General features: G+C 40.6%; 1 protein-coding gene across 1 annotated transcript in view; it reads right to left on the minus strand.

Moving 5' to 3' along the window:
- Positions 1-15,168, minus strand: part of SLC25A21 (solute carrier family 25 member 21) — a 368,445-nt gene that overhangs the window by 27,526 nt on the left and 325,751 nt on the right. Inside the window, exons 5-6 of the mRNA XM_063117825.1 lie at positions 8,015-8,074; positions 1,094-1,201 (exon numbers count right to left, since the gene is read on the minus strand). Coding sequence (XP_062973895.1) covers positions 1,094-1,201; positions 8,015-8,074 — 168 coding nt within the window. The remainder of the gene's footprint in view (positions 1-1,093; positions 1,202-8,014; positions 8,075-15,168) is intronic.

Raw genomic sequence — 15,168 nt, forward strand, 5'->3', positions numbered from 1 at the left:
CTGTGTGTGCAGCGCTGTAGTACACGCAGCACACATCTGGGGATATAAATGTGTGGTGCTGGAAAGTGGGCTTGTGCCAACTGGTCCTCTCTATGGGGACCATACGTAAAAGAGGACAGGGCTCTTGCTCCTTTACCAGTTGTGTGGAAGAAGGCATCTGAGCAGGGGTCACTTATTATGCTCAGGATCCTTCTCTATGTAACTATTAAATGTGTAGGAGCCCTGTCCTCTTCTACATATGGCTCCCTAACCCAACTCCTGGCTTACATGCATTCATTGGCAGCTGTCCACAGAGGCTACGTGCTTAGGCTCAGTTTACAGCAAGGGTGTGGGCAACCCATATCTTTCCAAATGTTTAACAACAACTCCCGTCATCTCTCATCTTTGGCCAGGCTAGCTGGGGCTGATGGGAATTGAAGTCCAAGAACATTTGGAAGACGACACGTTCCCCAGGCCTGGTTTACTGTTTCCGATGAATGCAGGGGAATCAGGGGAAATGGCCAGCAGATGTGATGCCATCCTCCCCTTCACACATTCATATCCACAGACACTGAATGACAGAGCTCTAGCTGCTGGTTGTTCTGGGCCAAAGAATATAAGCGCCTACTCATCCTGTGGCTTTAGGACTGCCAATACCTCTGGTAGCTGATTTTACTCTACATATTGCTAGATAAAACAAAAACAAAAAACACCTTGAGAGATTTTACTTTGCAGTGCTGGAAAAGCAAATTGCAGGCTTACCTACGCACCCTGTAAAATCTAAATGGAGGATATATTTTAAAAACAAAACTCTCTTTCCTCACTCGTTCTTCCTGTCTCTTCCCTTCCCTTGGTCCAACACAAAATCTATCTTCTGACTATTATAGAGCAAAGGAAATGCTAGAAAAATTGAGGAGCCACTTCCAAATAATATTGTCCACCACATCATCCATATCAAATGTGCGTTCCCAGCTATTTTGAAATGGCTTGCTGTAAACCGCCCCAGGAGATCACACACACACACACACACACACGTGTTGCACAGGTCTTGATTAAGCTTATTGTCCAAGTGCTTGCATTTCCCAACATACTGAAAAAATATCCATTACTGTACCTCTGTGAAAGCATCCCGATTTGCCTGGAGGCTAACCTTGACTACTTCAAAAGGGTTAACCACAACTGCTTCTGTTAGCCCAGATCCCAAGCCAGCAACTGCAAATGTCTAAAAGAATTAAATCAATCAGTTCTCGTGTGCACTGCAGTAAAACATCCCGCACATCACATTCTGAAGTTGCGCATTAAGCTGACTGATATGATGAAAGTGGAGAGACCAACCCTTGTGCAGTAGTATACCATTACTAAACAGCTTTCGTCCTTGATTAGATGTTGACAGTTCATGCAGAAGAAATTACAAAAGCCACAAACCACATTCCAAATATTCAAAATAAAATGTCAAAGTCCTATCAACAACACATTCTCTCTTGCTGGGGGAAAAAAAGCTTTGTGACTGATTTAAGAAATGCACACGGCGGGGGGGGGGGGGGGGAAGAGCATGCCCTCTACATTTTATTTAGGGAGAGTATTACTCCATGAAGAATAATTTACACATTATTATGTGTACAATACAGCCACAAAGACAGCTCTTAAAATCACTTACAAGCAGAGTATAAAACTAAGAGTTAATTAGGTAGTAAATCTAATACAAAAAAATTACAAGACTATATTGTTGTATTTCCAACTCAAATAACAATCTTCTTTGAAGGGCAATTTTTACCTCTGAAAATACTTTAATAATAATAATAATAATAACAACAACAACAACACTGATTTATATATGCACCATAATAAAAAGTTGATGATCGTGCAATTAATATGTTATCACTGACTTATACATTCTCCATATAAAAACCAGTTGATGCTTATGCAGTTAATAAAACACAATAAACTGAAAGTCATACTCAATGTATCTGTACAACATAATAAAATATACTACAATCATTTTTACAGCAATTTAAAAAGCAATAGTTCTCCTAATATTGACCCCACTGGCCATAATCCAGCACAGATTTAGATGGGTTTAAGACTACTGCATGGCATCTGATTAACTCTTCCTACCAATGGAATTGCTTCCATCAGTGGAACAAGGAGGGTGAGGAAAGGAGAGGAAAGTCCATTATCCGCTCACATAGTATTGGATTTCACCCTCTGATTTCAATGGGCTGTGAGCTTTTCTACACAAGGCATTTATTGTGTGCTTGCCATTCCATAATCATATTTGTTTACGGGTTCTTTAGATGATGTCATGGCCTACTAGCACGTCCAGCAAGTTTTTTTTAGAACAGGGAAAATGCAGTATTATTTAAAGAAAGTGAAAGAAAACACTATTTCCACTTGTGTAATTGTGCTTTACCACAGTGCCATCTAGAGGTTATGCAGTGGAAAAGGAAATACTCTTCATGTAGGGCTCGGATCTCAATTCTGCAATAAAACTGAAATTAGATACAGTGGATTAACAGCCTCATGTAGAAAAGCTAATCATCATTATGCAGCCGCAGACCTAATAAAAATAACAGCAGTCATCATTAAACCATAAAACCATTTAAAAAAACAGCCATTAATTCATTATGCAACAAGCTAAAAATAGTCATTAAAACATGCACATATTTAAAACATATTAGCATAATTAAAACACGTGATACAAAAGATTAAAAAATAGAAGTTACAGTTAGGATGAAGAAATCATCTTACAAGATCTTTGAGCGGAGAAAAGGAACTTAGCCACTGACTCTGTTGTTGACTTGTTTGTACCTGCCAGGAAGTATTCCAAATACCGTTCTGATGACCTTCTAGGGTATTTTCTCATAACAGGGCCAAGTATTCTATTTTGCTCCTCCATGTGGAGGCTACATTTGAAAAAACATGCCCTAAAGATTCAACTGCTTCATCGCCACAGGAACACAAGCAATCCTCATAAGGGACACCCTGACAGCATCCTTCCAATATTGAAGAGGGAGGGAGGGAGCAGTTAAATCTAGCCCTCTATTTCCAAACAGGCAATACATTCCGAACAGTGGGGCTTCTGTAGTCCTTGTCTTTTCCAGAAACAGCTGAAACTTGTGGTGGCGATCATTTCAGGAGAAGTTTCTTACTCTACGCAAGCCTACTGCAGTGCTCTCTACATGGGACTATCCTTGAAGAGCATCTGGAAGCTTCAATTGGGGCAAAATGCAGCAGCAAGGCCACCAACCAGTAGATGGTATCATGACATCACTCTAATACTGAAAGATTTGCACTGGTTGCTAATTGTTTTCGAAGCTTAATTCAAAGTGTTGGTGTAACCCTTTAAAGCCCTAAACAACTTACAACCTGGCTATCCAAGGGACCACCAATCTCAGCAAAAAAAATCTGTTCTGTTATTAAGATCAGTAGGAGAGGCTCTTTTAAAGACCTCATTGCTTGCTGAGGCCCATTTGTCATTTGACATTACACTGCATAAATAGTGAATGAGGTTATTGGGTAGTATAGTAAAGTAATAAACAATTAATCAACCAAACATTTTATTTTTTAAAATTCTGCTGCTACCATTATTATTGGAAAATTTGGGTATTAATTTCTGCAATTTTGTACTTCTCAGAACCCAAGCAGGCGTGGAGCATTAGTCTTATGTTTTGTATTTAAATCCTGATCCTAAGATTCTTGAGAATTAAATACCACTGAAATCATTGGAGAAGAATTTTAACCAAGGAATATATTCCAGGTAGGCATGTGCTCCGCTCCGATTAGAAGCGCAGAAGCAGGAGCGAATTGGCCTGCTCCGCCTTGCCCAGAGGCGGAGTAGAAGCGGACCGCGGACCCCTAGAAGCAAGGCGAAGAGAAGCGCCCATTTTCGGAGCGCTCCGGTTTCCGCGGTCCGGTCTGATCGCCATCTTGAAACATTTCGCCCATAGGATTGCGTTGCAGAAAAGAAAGGAGGATAACTGTGTTGTTTTTGAAGCTATCGTTCTGAAAATTCTTGTGCTCAGAGAGTCGTGGATGGGGGTCATTTTGAGACTACTCTCAGCTCTCTGCGTGGTGCGGGTTGCGCGCTAGATTTTTTAAAAAAACCGGCGGTAAATACCTTTTTCGAAGGGCTGAGGGGCAGAGTCAACTCCCGGTCATGATCACATGATCCCAAAGTTGGAGGAGGGGATACGCAAAACGGGTAACTTGGGATTCTGGGAAACTTCTCTTTCTTAGTCTGAACGGACTTTTCCCAGTGTTTTTTAAAACAGTAGCCCCACCAAATGCACAAACACAACTTGAAATCATATACTAAGCCAATATTAAGAGAGCACTGCTACCCACCCTAACTTTGGGGAACAATTGAAAAGATGTGGTGCAAGGGGATGAGCTCCCCTAGGGCATGCCATGTGGACGTGCCCCCACTCTCTCCTGTACTTGGGGGCTATCACAGCCCTCCAAAGAGAGTAACCCGGTGGAGCAATGCCTATCATGAGTTGAAGTGAGCGTTCTACTTCTCTTAGTGGTGGAGCAATGTCTTTCATGAGCTGAACTGACGCGTTGCTTCTTAAAAGACTGGTCACTAGGACCAGTCAAATTGGCAGCTGCTTCCCCCTCCCCCGGGCACGTCCCCCTATTACTGGTAAAAGACAGATATAGCCATTTTAAAAAAGTTCTTCTTGTTGTTTATTCAGCAACACTGCTGCTTTTAATTCCACTCCTCCTTTGTTTGTTTGTTTATTTATTTATTCCATTTTATATGCATTACTGGCTTATCCTTGGCTCACTTCCTTATGCCCCCAGAAATGTCTGCTGCCTGCCTGCCTTCCCTCCCTCCTCCCCTGCCCGCCTCGCAGGGATGTTGTGTGTGTCTGGCTTTGACTCAGGGGAGAAGTCCTTCCTGCACTCAAGTTAGACTTTTGGAAGTTCCAGATCCATTTTTCAAGTGTGGAAGAAGATTTCATAGGTTTATCTGTACTCCCCAATTCATGGCATGTTGGGATTTCCTTTGAAATGGCCCCATTGAGATGTCTGCAGGTTTAAGCCCCGCCAAAAATCAGGGGATGATGGGACTGCCTTGAGTCTTGGAGTGCGTGTATCCCTGGATAAGCTATCATGGTGGCGAGTTTGAGATTTTTAACGTGCAAATTGACGGAGCTATGGAAAGGGGTGTGAATGGGGTGCCCGATTTTCATAAATTCCCCAAAAATCAGGGGATAATGGGACTGCCTTGAGTCTTGGCGTGTGTATGTATCCCTGGACAAGCTATCATGGTGGCGAGTTTGAGATTTTTAACATGCAAATTGATGGAGCTATGGAAAGGGGTGTGAATGGGGTGCCCGATTTTCATAAATTCCCCAAAAATCAGGGGATGATGGGATTGCCTTGAGTCTTGGCGTGCGTGTGTATACCCCCATGAGGTGTCATGGTGCCAAACTTGAGGTTTCTAACTTTCACAGAAAAAAAGTTGTATACTTTTTTAGCTTAATGCAAGCCTATGGGGGGGGAACGGAGCTCCGATCCGGATCCGGAGCTCCGAGCGGAGCGGAGCGAACATAGGCGGAGCGGGGGTGGGGCGGAGTGGGCCGATCCGCAAATCGCGGATCTGGAAGAGAAGCAGAGCGGGGGGTCCGTGCACACCCCTAATTCCAGGTATTCAAAAATGTTCTTAATGAATTTTTTAAAAGTCATTTAGCATCTTTCCCCGTAGCCTTCCCTTAGCTAATAATTAACATGACAATAGACATAATCTACTTTTGGGAATCCTCTATATAAGACTGAATGAGGGTGTTTTCTTGTGTACTTATGATGCACCAAATTCAGACCCACCTACCCACCCAAAAAATGGCACATAGAAACTCTTTCTTCTTCAATCTTCTTCAGTGTCTGAGCCTGAGGCCTGCTTCAGAGAGGCCAGGGTGACCTGGCTGCTACCAGGAATCCAGACTACTTGGGTTCCTCTATGTTAAATTAGCTGATTGCATGAAGGAGTATTCATGTAGTCCAGACTGATGCATTGCTAAAGGCCTAAATAGACATTACTTTAAATGTTAACAGCTACATCCTGTTTTCATTTTTACTCTAGAGTTGGCGCAGAACAAGAGCGTGGCAGGGTGGTGGTGGGGCTTTTAAGATCTGGTTTGGGCCACCGGTGCCTACTCTAAAGTAAAAATGAAAAGAGACATGGTTCCTTGAGACACATTTAAAATATCTGTTTTGGCTCTAATGGTCCTATTGAAATATCTCCTTTTTAGAGGGTTTGGTACATTTGACTTGAACTACAGGGGTGCCCATACCTAAGTTTTTGTATTGCGTTGCTTGATTTTGTGATTTTATCTTGTTTTAATATTTCTTTGTACATTGCCCAGAGAACAATAGTTACCAGGCATCTAACAAATATAGTAAATAAATAAATAAATAAATCCACGTTTCCGGCGACAATTATGCTGCCAGAATATGTGTGTGCGTGTGTGTGCGTGTGAAGTGACTCTGAGCATTTTTGGGACGTGCTGGAAGGTCCAACTGTATGGGGTAGCTTTTGAAGCTAATGGGTTGGTTAAGCTTTCTTCTCATTGCTCTGCTCTGTTTTAGGGGGTTTCATCAGCTCCTTTGAGTGAGGGACAGTGAACAATGAAAATGGGTTTGGAAGATGCTAACAGAAACCATCTATGCAAACCAAGGTTTTGGATGTGAGATCCAGCAATGGGAACTGTACAATGAACTCCATTTGCATCAATGATTCCTAATCTAGAAGACAATGAACCTGTGTATCTCTCCTGGAGAATGTTGCAGAATGTTTATGGGGAGCCCTTATCAACTCTTTACTCTGCAAGAAAAATAGGCATGTGGGTGTTTTTTTTTTGGGGGGGGGGGTTATGCTCTGCCAAATCCAGAGTCATTTTCTCTGATTTGAATCTTGTGTTTTCTTCCATCATCTTGCTGCAGAACACTTCTTGCATCATTATGTTACCCCCTCTACTGAATGTGAGAAGGATCCTGCAGTCCTTCAATGTACATTTTCAATGTACCTTATTCAAGGCACATTGAAAAATTTTCTCATTGCACCATACATCTGCAAGACAAATTAAAGCTTTCTTCTTCTTCTTCTTCTTCTTCTTTAAAAAATAAAGAGGTAACTTTAAGGATTTATCTCGTGGTCTCTGGAAAAGGTGGAAATCCATAAATAGAAAGAAAGTAGGGGAATATGATCCTTCAAACAACTAGAGACAAATGCAGTAATGGTAATATAATAGATAAATGGAATAACTTGAAAAGTGATATACATTTCATGCAGATTTTCTTTCCTATTGGCTGATTGCATACATTCTGTTAGAAAACCTCTTTCTTTATATGACAAGCAAAAATATACTTTCTGTGCTTGTCACAAAACTTCCACAGAAAGAGCCAAACTCCAGAAATACTTCCAGTCCTAAATCCGTTTAACCAAGAAATCTATAATCCAGATGGTCGGGATTTGTTGTTAGTGCAGTCTTCCAATTTGTGTTTTTGGTAACAACATAAAAATCCACTGCATGTATTGATACCTGGGTGGCCAAATTCCTAGGCCCCGTGGGATACATGCTGCCTAAGAATCTCCAGGCATAAGTTCTCCTCCATATTTTACATAAACAAAAATCCTGGGATGCAGACCAATAACAGTGGTGACTCCACTGATGCATGAGGTTGTAAAGCCCCCTTTCCAGTGGAAGCTTCCTGATAAGTCCCTCCCACAGGCCAAAATGTATGAGGGAGAGTGTGGTGTGAAGGAATGGTCCCTCCTCCCTCGGGTGTGAGTGGAAGCATTTTCCATCAGCACTCCAAGCATTCGGATCTGACCCAACTCGTCTCTTCTCCCGTTTTCCTAACTCCATGAGTCTTTGCTCCATTATCTTGTCCAAGTTGGAGAGAGGAAAAGGAGAAATGTGTCATAGGAACTGAAAAGCTCATTTCTAGTGAGTCTCTTTACTCTTCCCCATAAAACCAAAAGTGAATACAGAAAGAAGCCCCCACATTCCAATGATATATTCTCACTTACCAGGGCTGGTGACAGTGAAACATTTCCTAGCAATTTCTTGTATTGTTCAAAGGTGAAAAACTGGAAAGTAAATATAGAGAAATTTAAAACTCAAGAATGGAGTAGAGATTTTATCACAGAAAGCTGTTTACCTTTATTAGTCTAACAAAAGACAAAGAAAGAATGATTTGATCTGTATGTACATTGTTGAGCGTTTAGTACTACACACATGGCTTTGGTTAAACTTGGATCAAGCAAATTTTGTTCTCGGATAATTTTAAAAGCATTTATTAGAAATATACAGAATATACAAAAATAACTATACAGATATGATGTAAATACTCCATCCAATTTATGGCAGCTCCCCACCTCAATATCTTCCTCATTCTTATACCAGAAAGAAACTAATCAAACATTCCAAACTTCTTAAGATATCAAACAACCATCTATCACATGTACAATTTTTTGTTCCAAGGACAGATTTCTCCTTACAGAAATGTGAAATGCTTCCCTACATATTCCAGTGGCTGAACACAGGGCACCTTCCTCCTTTTAATTATTATCATATCATGTCAACATAAATGTCTTAGTAAAATCCATTGATGCTGAGATCAGCAATATAGTACTGTATCACTATTTTAGCATATTGCAAAACAATTCAAAATCACTGCAAGATTTTGGTGCAAGGATAATTTCTTTAAAATATCCCAAGAGCACTGTTACTGGATTAAATAGAATATAAACCTTACTTATAACATTTATCATTATCACTATTGGTTTTCTAAATAAACAACGGTAATGCATGAGCAGAAGGCTGACCACACAATGAAACTTTCCTGCCCCCTCCTACATCCTGCATCTCCCACTCCAAGATGTCTTCTGGGATGTGATGTAAGGAGCTTTAATCAGAGGAAGGAACTGGTAAAAATTGGGCAGTGGCGCTGTACATGGCCTGAACTTGTCAAAATTTTGTATTGATTTTCAATTGCATTAGATTTGTTGAATGACTCATCATGAACCTCCAAATATATGTACCCATTCATACCTAAGGACCGCCATGTTATGGGTGGCCACAAGGGCACCATTATTTCCACGACACAAACATTACAGCAACACCTGTCCACCTTCCCATGTGGATGCACCAGTTCTTACTATTAGTGTTTCCATAACATTCTGGCAGGGTCATGAGCCTCTCGGAAGCCTGAGATGATTCCGGAGGCCATTCCACAGGGGGCCACTGGAGGTATAAACTGCCAGGAATCTCTTCCTTATGTAGCGCTATGATGGCAGCAGCAGGGCGGCGCATTTTGTGATAATTTTTTGTCCTAAATAAAAGATGTCCCCTTTTGGTTTGTTGTTTATTGGTGGGGGGGGGGGGGTTTGGGAGGGGGTACCGTTATACAAAAGGATACAAAATGGCTATATGGGGCAGTTTCCCCACTCCAGGCTTTTTTTCAAAACTGCAGCAGGGGTGAAAAGGGTTACCCGCCCACCCACTCCAATTTCTGCAACCTGTGGTCCCAATAAAAATCAGCTCCACCTGCAATGGCCATTTTTACAGATCATCATCATCATCATCTGCAACTTCAGGTGACACATTTAGCGTCATGCCTCATTTGGCCCATAGATTCCTGTCTTTATTCTCTTAGCTACCTGTTTACAAGACCTAGTGCCACTTAAAATAAATATTTTCAAGCTTGAGGCTGCTTAGTCATTTCACCAAAGATCAAAAGGTGACTCTTCGGAAGTCAAAGGTATTTCTAATTGTATTCCATGTTCATGGAATAACTTCTACAATCAGATTCTTATTGTAGCAGCAACAAGATGATTTCCCCTGCCCTAAACTATGCTGCTAAAATGGGAAGGGCGGAAAAACCTTGGGGTAACCAGGGGTGGTTTTGTGTGTGGAAGGACTGTGAGTTCCATTCAGTTCAAAACAAATTCCTAGTCTAAAAACCCTAATCTAAACAGTACCTCTTGCACTCCATGCCCAGTCTCCAGTCCTGTTAACTGGCTGAAGGCATCCTTGGTTTGAGAACACCCACCCTGTTTGGTTCTAGGTAAAGCTACCTGTCACAGCCTGAGCCTGGCCTGGACAATAAGCTCTTTCCTACTAAGGCACAGTTCCTTTGAAAACGGCCAACTTTCCATATGTTGTTTCACTGCTTTATATGTGGAGTTTGGACTTCATTGTACTACATCTGCATTTTCTAGATGGGTGGTGGAAATAGATCTTTCATGTGATCCTGTCACTTATAGTGCAGAATCCCTGACCTGATCCCAAAAGAGGTCTGGGGAAACTGTTGCCTGCTAGCATCCTGTAGGAATCTTCATCCTGCTGAATGTTGCAGCTCCCTGTCTTTTCCCACTACTTCTCTCTCTCTCTCTCTCTGGCCGTTATATGTTCTGCCAGCACTATTGGGGTGGGGGATCTGGCTCTATAAAAATACTGTGGACACATATAAAATGTCAGATAAAAGCATGGCAGAGTAGGCAATAATGCTCAGCAGAGGGCAGCATGGTCAGACAGGGGAGTCGAATATTGTGATCCAATGAAGAGGACAGATTGAAGTAGCTGCAAGGAGTCAGGGGAAATTTGCTCCACCTGAAGCAACAGCATGCACTTTCTTGTAAAGTCCACCTCAGACCTTGAGAACAGTACGTTTGGTGCAGTTCTCTTTTTCAGCATGTTGAAACTGAATGCTATTTTATAATGTATTAGTTTTAAATGTTTTAATTAGTTATATGTATTTTATGGTGTTTGTATTTGTGTTGTACCCCGCCTCAATCCAGAGGGAAAGGCGGGTAACAAATAAATAAATATATTATTATTATTATTATTATTATTATTATTATTATTATTATGTGCATAACACTTGGTATATTTCTTTTAAACCATAGAGTTTCTGTCCGCTCCAGCCATTTAACAGTTTTAACAGATTGCATCCTTGGAAATGGTCCTTTTTCCAGATTGTCTTCTATAAATACCATGTTTCTGCCTTATTTTTCTTCCAGTGTTTAACTCTCTGTTGAAAATAAGTCCACAGGGGTTGGGGGCCGGGAGGGCAAGGTGATGTCCGTGTCTGTTTAAATGGAGCTGCAGATGCACTATGCATCTCCAGTACGTTTTAGAAAGAGGGAGCAGTTGGATATTCGGTTGCTCCTGCAACATGAATGAACTGGTGTGTGTGTGTGTGTGCGCGCGTGCCCCATAAGCAGCTCCAAGGTTTTGGGGCATCCTAACTGGCCCATCAACTGGGATGAGTACCTGTAGGGCAGCAGCTTTCAACTTGCATCACCTCTTCCTTGTCCCATTCTTACACCCATATTATACCCAACAGATGGGCTGAGTCACTAGAACTTCAGCTAAGGAGAAATATTGGGTGCAGCACTGCTTGGATTACTCTCCAAGTTCAATACCAAATTGCTGGAAACCGTCCATTCAATGAAGTTGCAGCCTGCTTTCACCCAGATCAGGAAAAGTCCTCAGCTGACTTTTCTCCTTGTTCCCCACTATGAGGCATAGTACTTGTTTATATAGGATTATCACTAGTTATTCGAAGCCGCCAGCAACTTTTGTTAATGAGTGGTGTGAGTGAAATATTAAAAATAAGAGTCTGTGCTGTATTTATTTATTTATTTATTGCATTTCTATACTGCTCAATAGCCAAAGCTTAGAAGAAATCTTAGAAGAAGACTTAGAAGAAATCTAAGATGGAGTCTGCATTGCATTGTAAGAGAAATTCAAAATGGAGCTTTGTGTTGATCTATGCACAAGGAATCTTACAGGGAGCTCTGTGTAGAAACAGTGTATACTTGGAGGGAAAAGGCAGGCATGATCAGCAATTTGTTATCGAGAAGTAACAGAACTCAAGCTTCTAATCCTGAAAGCTGAGTTCATAATGTATTTAGCCAGTTCACAAGGAAAAGAGACGTGCACATTGAGGTTGTTTTTCAACTAATAGATGACTTTGGTAATTTTCCTAATATGGTAACAAGTCCCACTTTTACCATTTTCTGCTAGCAATAAAAGCTAAAGGTTTTGTAAAGAGCTCACCTCATTTCCCAGGAAGTGATGGTCTGTGGCTACGTATACATGGGAATAAAATAGACCCTGTGTGAATTGGAGAGTCATGTTTGATTCCTCCACAGTGGCATATAAAGGATATAAAATAAATAGAAATGAATAAATAATGATAAATACAGCTTGCATTCAGCAAGCCTATATCTGTCCCAGATTGCCACTGGAAATTCTTTTTTCTACAAAATGTCCCATTTTCAAACTGTTCTGAGTTTTCTAAGAATCAGAGTGTCTTGAACTACTCATGAAACTAAATTTGGCCTTCTATTTGTAGTGAAAGTAACATAAAATTTTTGATATTTCCATGAATGAGTAAATGAGCCCCAAATACCAGTCTATATATAATGACTTGCAATATGAACATTTACTAATGAATGAGGTACAACTATTCTGAAATCTGTCATGTGGACTGGAGACCACATGGTACTTCCCCCCTTTTTATAGTATTAAAAATATCTCATGAATATTGTCAGTCACAACTTGATGAGTTAGTTCACTGAATCAAGTACAGAACTCGTTGTGATAACAACTGTGCTACTTCCACATTCTTAAGATCATTTAATTCTGACAATAATCCTTAACAGCACTATCTGATACATGTCTACTCAAAAGTAAGTCCCACTGAGTTCAGTGGGATTTACTCCCAGGTAAATGGGTATAGGATTGCTCTGCAATTCACCAAAGGTAAACAATCAAAGGGATTATGCAAAAAATAATAATGAGTGGGTTGAGGATTACAGCGTCAAGTAATATAAAACCTAAATGGCAGAATAAGTATCAAAACAGATCTTTATATTTCACATCAAACTAACACATGCAACATTTTCCTATTCAGTGTTACGCCTAACTTTTTCATGGAATTTTAGGTATTTCTTAATGTTTTGCAAGCCCTCCATGTATATTACCTAGCAATCTTTTGTTCTTAAAAATTTGCCTTCAAAATACCAATTGCTTCCTAAAGCTATAAACAGAGCTAGTAACTCTGTTTCATATTATATGGGCAATTCTGAAGCTGAACAAAAGCAAAGTGAATACCAGTAAACTGCAAATGAAGAGTTCAGTTGGACAAATCAACTGAGCATGAATTAGTTTGTCAGAAACTCCAGCCATGTTGTTTCCCTTCTTCACTTTATTTAAGGGCTCAAAATGACTTTATTATGATAGAGTGAAGCAATTTTTTTAAAGTTCTTTTTGTTATTTTACAAAATAGCTTTCCTCACAAAATCCAAGGAAAAATAATTGCAAAATATATGTCTTCATGTATCTAATACCCAGTGCTGTCCATCTGGCAAAGATACATGTAAATCTAAGTTCCACAGAGAGGGGGGGGAAAGACAAAGTACTTACCATATGTCTCAATAACATTAAGGTAAAAAATCTGGGAACACATGCAAAATATGTATTTGCCCAACAAGATCATCTGTTAACCATTGTACTGGCACTGTTCATGTCTTTTCTTCAAGTCCAGACTAAATCAGGGCTATAAAGTTTGGCTTTTCATCCTTCAGAATTACCAGCTTTCTTTCAGAAAGCGGGGGAGGGAAGAAAGACAGAAAGAGGCACAAATGGACAGACAAAGGATCTGAACTCTTCAAAGTGAAATTGTCTTTGACACATGGCGTCCAAGTGACATATTACCTTAATTATAGTGGCTTTATTTTTACATGCAAATGGATTTACCAAAGGAATAGACAATTATATTTTTCTTCTCAACAGGAACTCTGCCTTGTTTGTTTATCCGAGTGATCTTTTATCAGCACAGCAGTTTTATAATTCAAGGCAGCCTTTCTCTGTAAGTTTCCGAGATGTGAATGGCAGGTACAGATGCAGCTGTGCAAAATTACCACAGTAGAACTTGAATTGCAGTATTGAATTTGGATTCCAAAGGACATCTAGTATATCCCCCTTACCCCCACCCCAAAATGAGAAATTAGGTGATCAGAAGACAACACTTTAATTTCTCTGAGTAACTTGCTTCTAGTAAATTGGGGAAATCTACAATTTCCTAGGGATTAAGTCACAATTTAGCCCTGAAACAAAGTTCATGGAAAAGTTCTATGAAACAAGTTCTCCAAATTAAATCTAAAGTTAAAATAATCATTAGATGTTTGTACAGTGTATATGCATGTTTGTGTGCATGCAGTTGCATGTGACTGCAAGATCTGCGTCTCTATCCAAATCAAGCAGTCCTCTTTTCAGATTATGTTTAGCAAGCAACCTCACAATTCTTTCTGAAAAGCAGGGATACCACTAGCCAACTGAGTTAAAGATAGATATAAGAAGGGAAGATGGCGCCAGGCCACTGCCATTCCAGCAAACTAGGTAGTGCGCCATGAGCACCGAGTTCCACACCCAACCTCATGGTGATCTAAAGTGGACTAAGCACCACCTGATATTCTGGATGGTGCAATCATCCCCTCTATTTCCAGTTCAAGTCTTCCTCTGCTTGCAGAGCTATAGCCAAAATGGCACCACCCACATGAAAGATGGAGGTGCCAGCAGACTTTGCGGGATGGGAATCCCAAGGTTTGCAGAGATTCAAAACATCTTTAGGAAAACCCCTCAGGGGGGACACACCACAAAAACACTCTCATCAGTACTCAATGGCACAAAATGTTAACTGACTGAGTGAGAGGGAATGAAACAGAGTGACTGGAAAAGGAGGAGGGAGAAGGACACAAATAGATATAAAAAGGGTAGACTGAACTTTCTCATTGTCTGGATAGATCATTTCCTGATATACCTAAGAAGTTATTTTTAAATAACCTCAGGGACCGGAGTGAAAATTGCCCACACAGAAATCAAAGATTTAATGTAACCACAAAAATACCTCAAAATGGAGAAAGTAAAGCAAAATGGAGAACCACATCCCCTACATATACACAAAACAGTCTAATGAGTACTGAGTATCCTCAGTGTGTACAGAATGCTGACTGGTTGGAGAGAAACAGAAGCAGAGGTAGAGGTAGAGGTAGAGGGAGAGGGAGAGGGAGAGAGGGAGAGGGAGAGGGAGAGGGAGAGGAAAAAAGGAAAACTAGGGGTTGGATGGAGTGGCTGGAATTCTAAACAGAAAAACTCCACATTGCAACATTTT

The sequence above is a fragment of the Elgaria multicarinata genome, chromosome 2 (genome assembly GCF_023053635.1).
Source record: "Elgaria multicarinata webbii isolate HBS135686 ecotype San Diego chromosome 2, rElgMul1.1.pri, whole genome shotgun sequence".
Classification (NCBI taxonomy): Eukaryota; Metazoa; Chordata; class Lepidosauria; order Squamata; family Anguidae; genus Elgaria; species Elgaria multicarinata.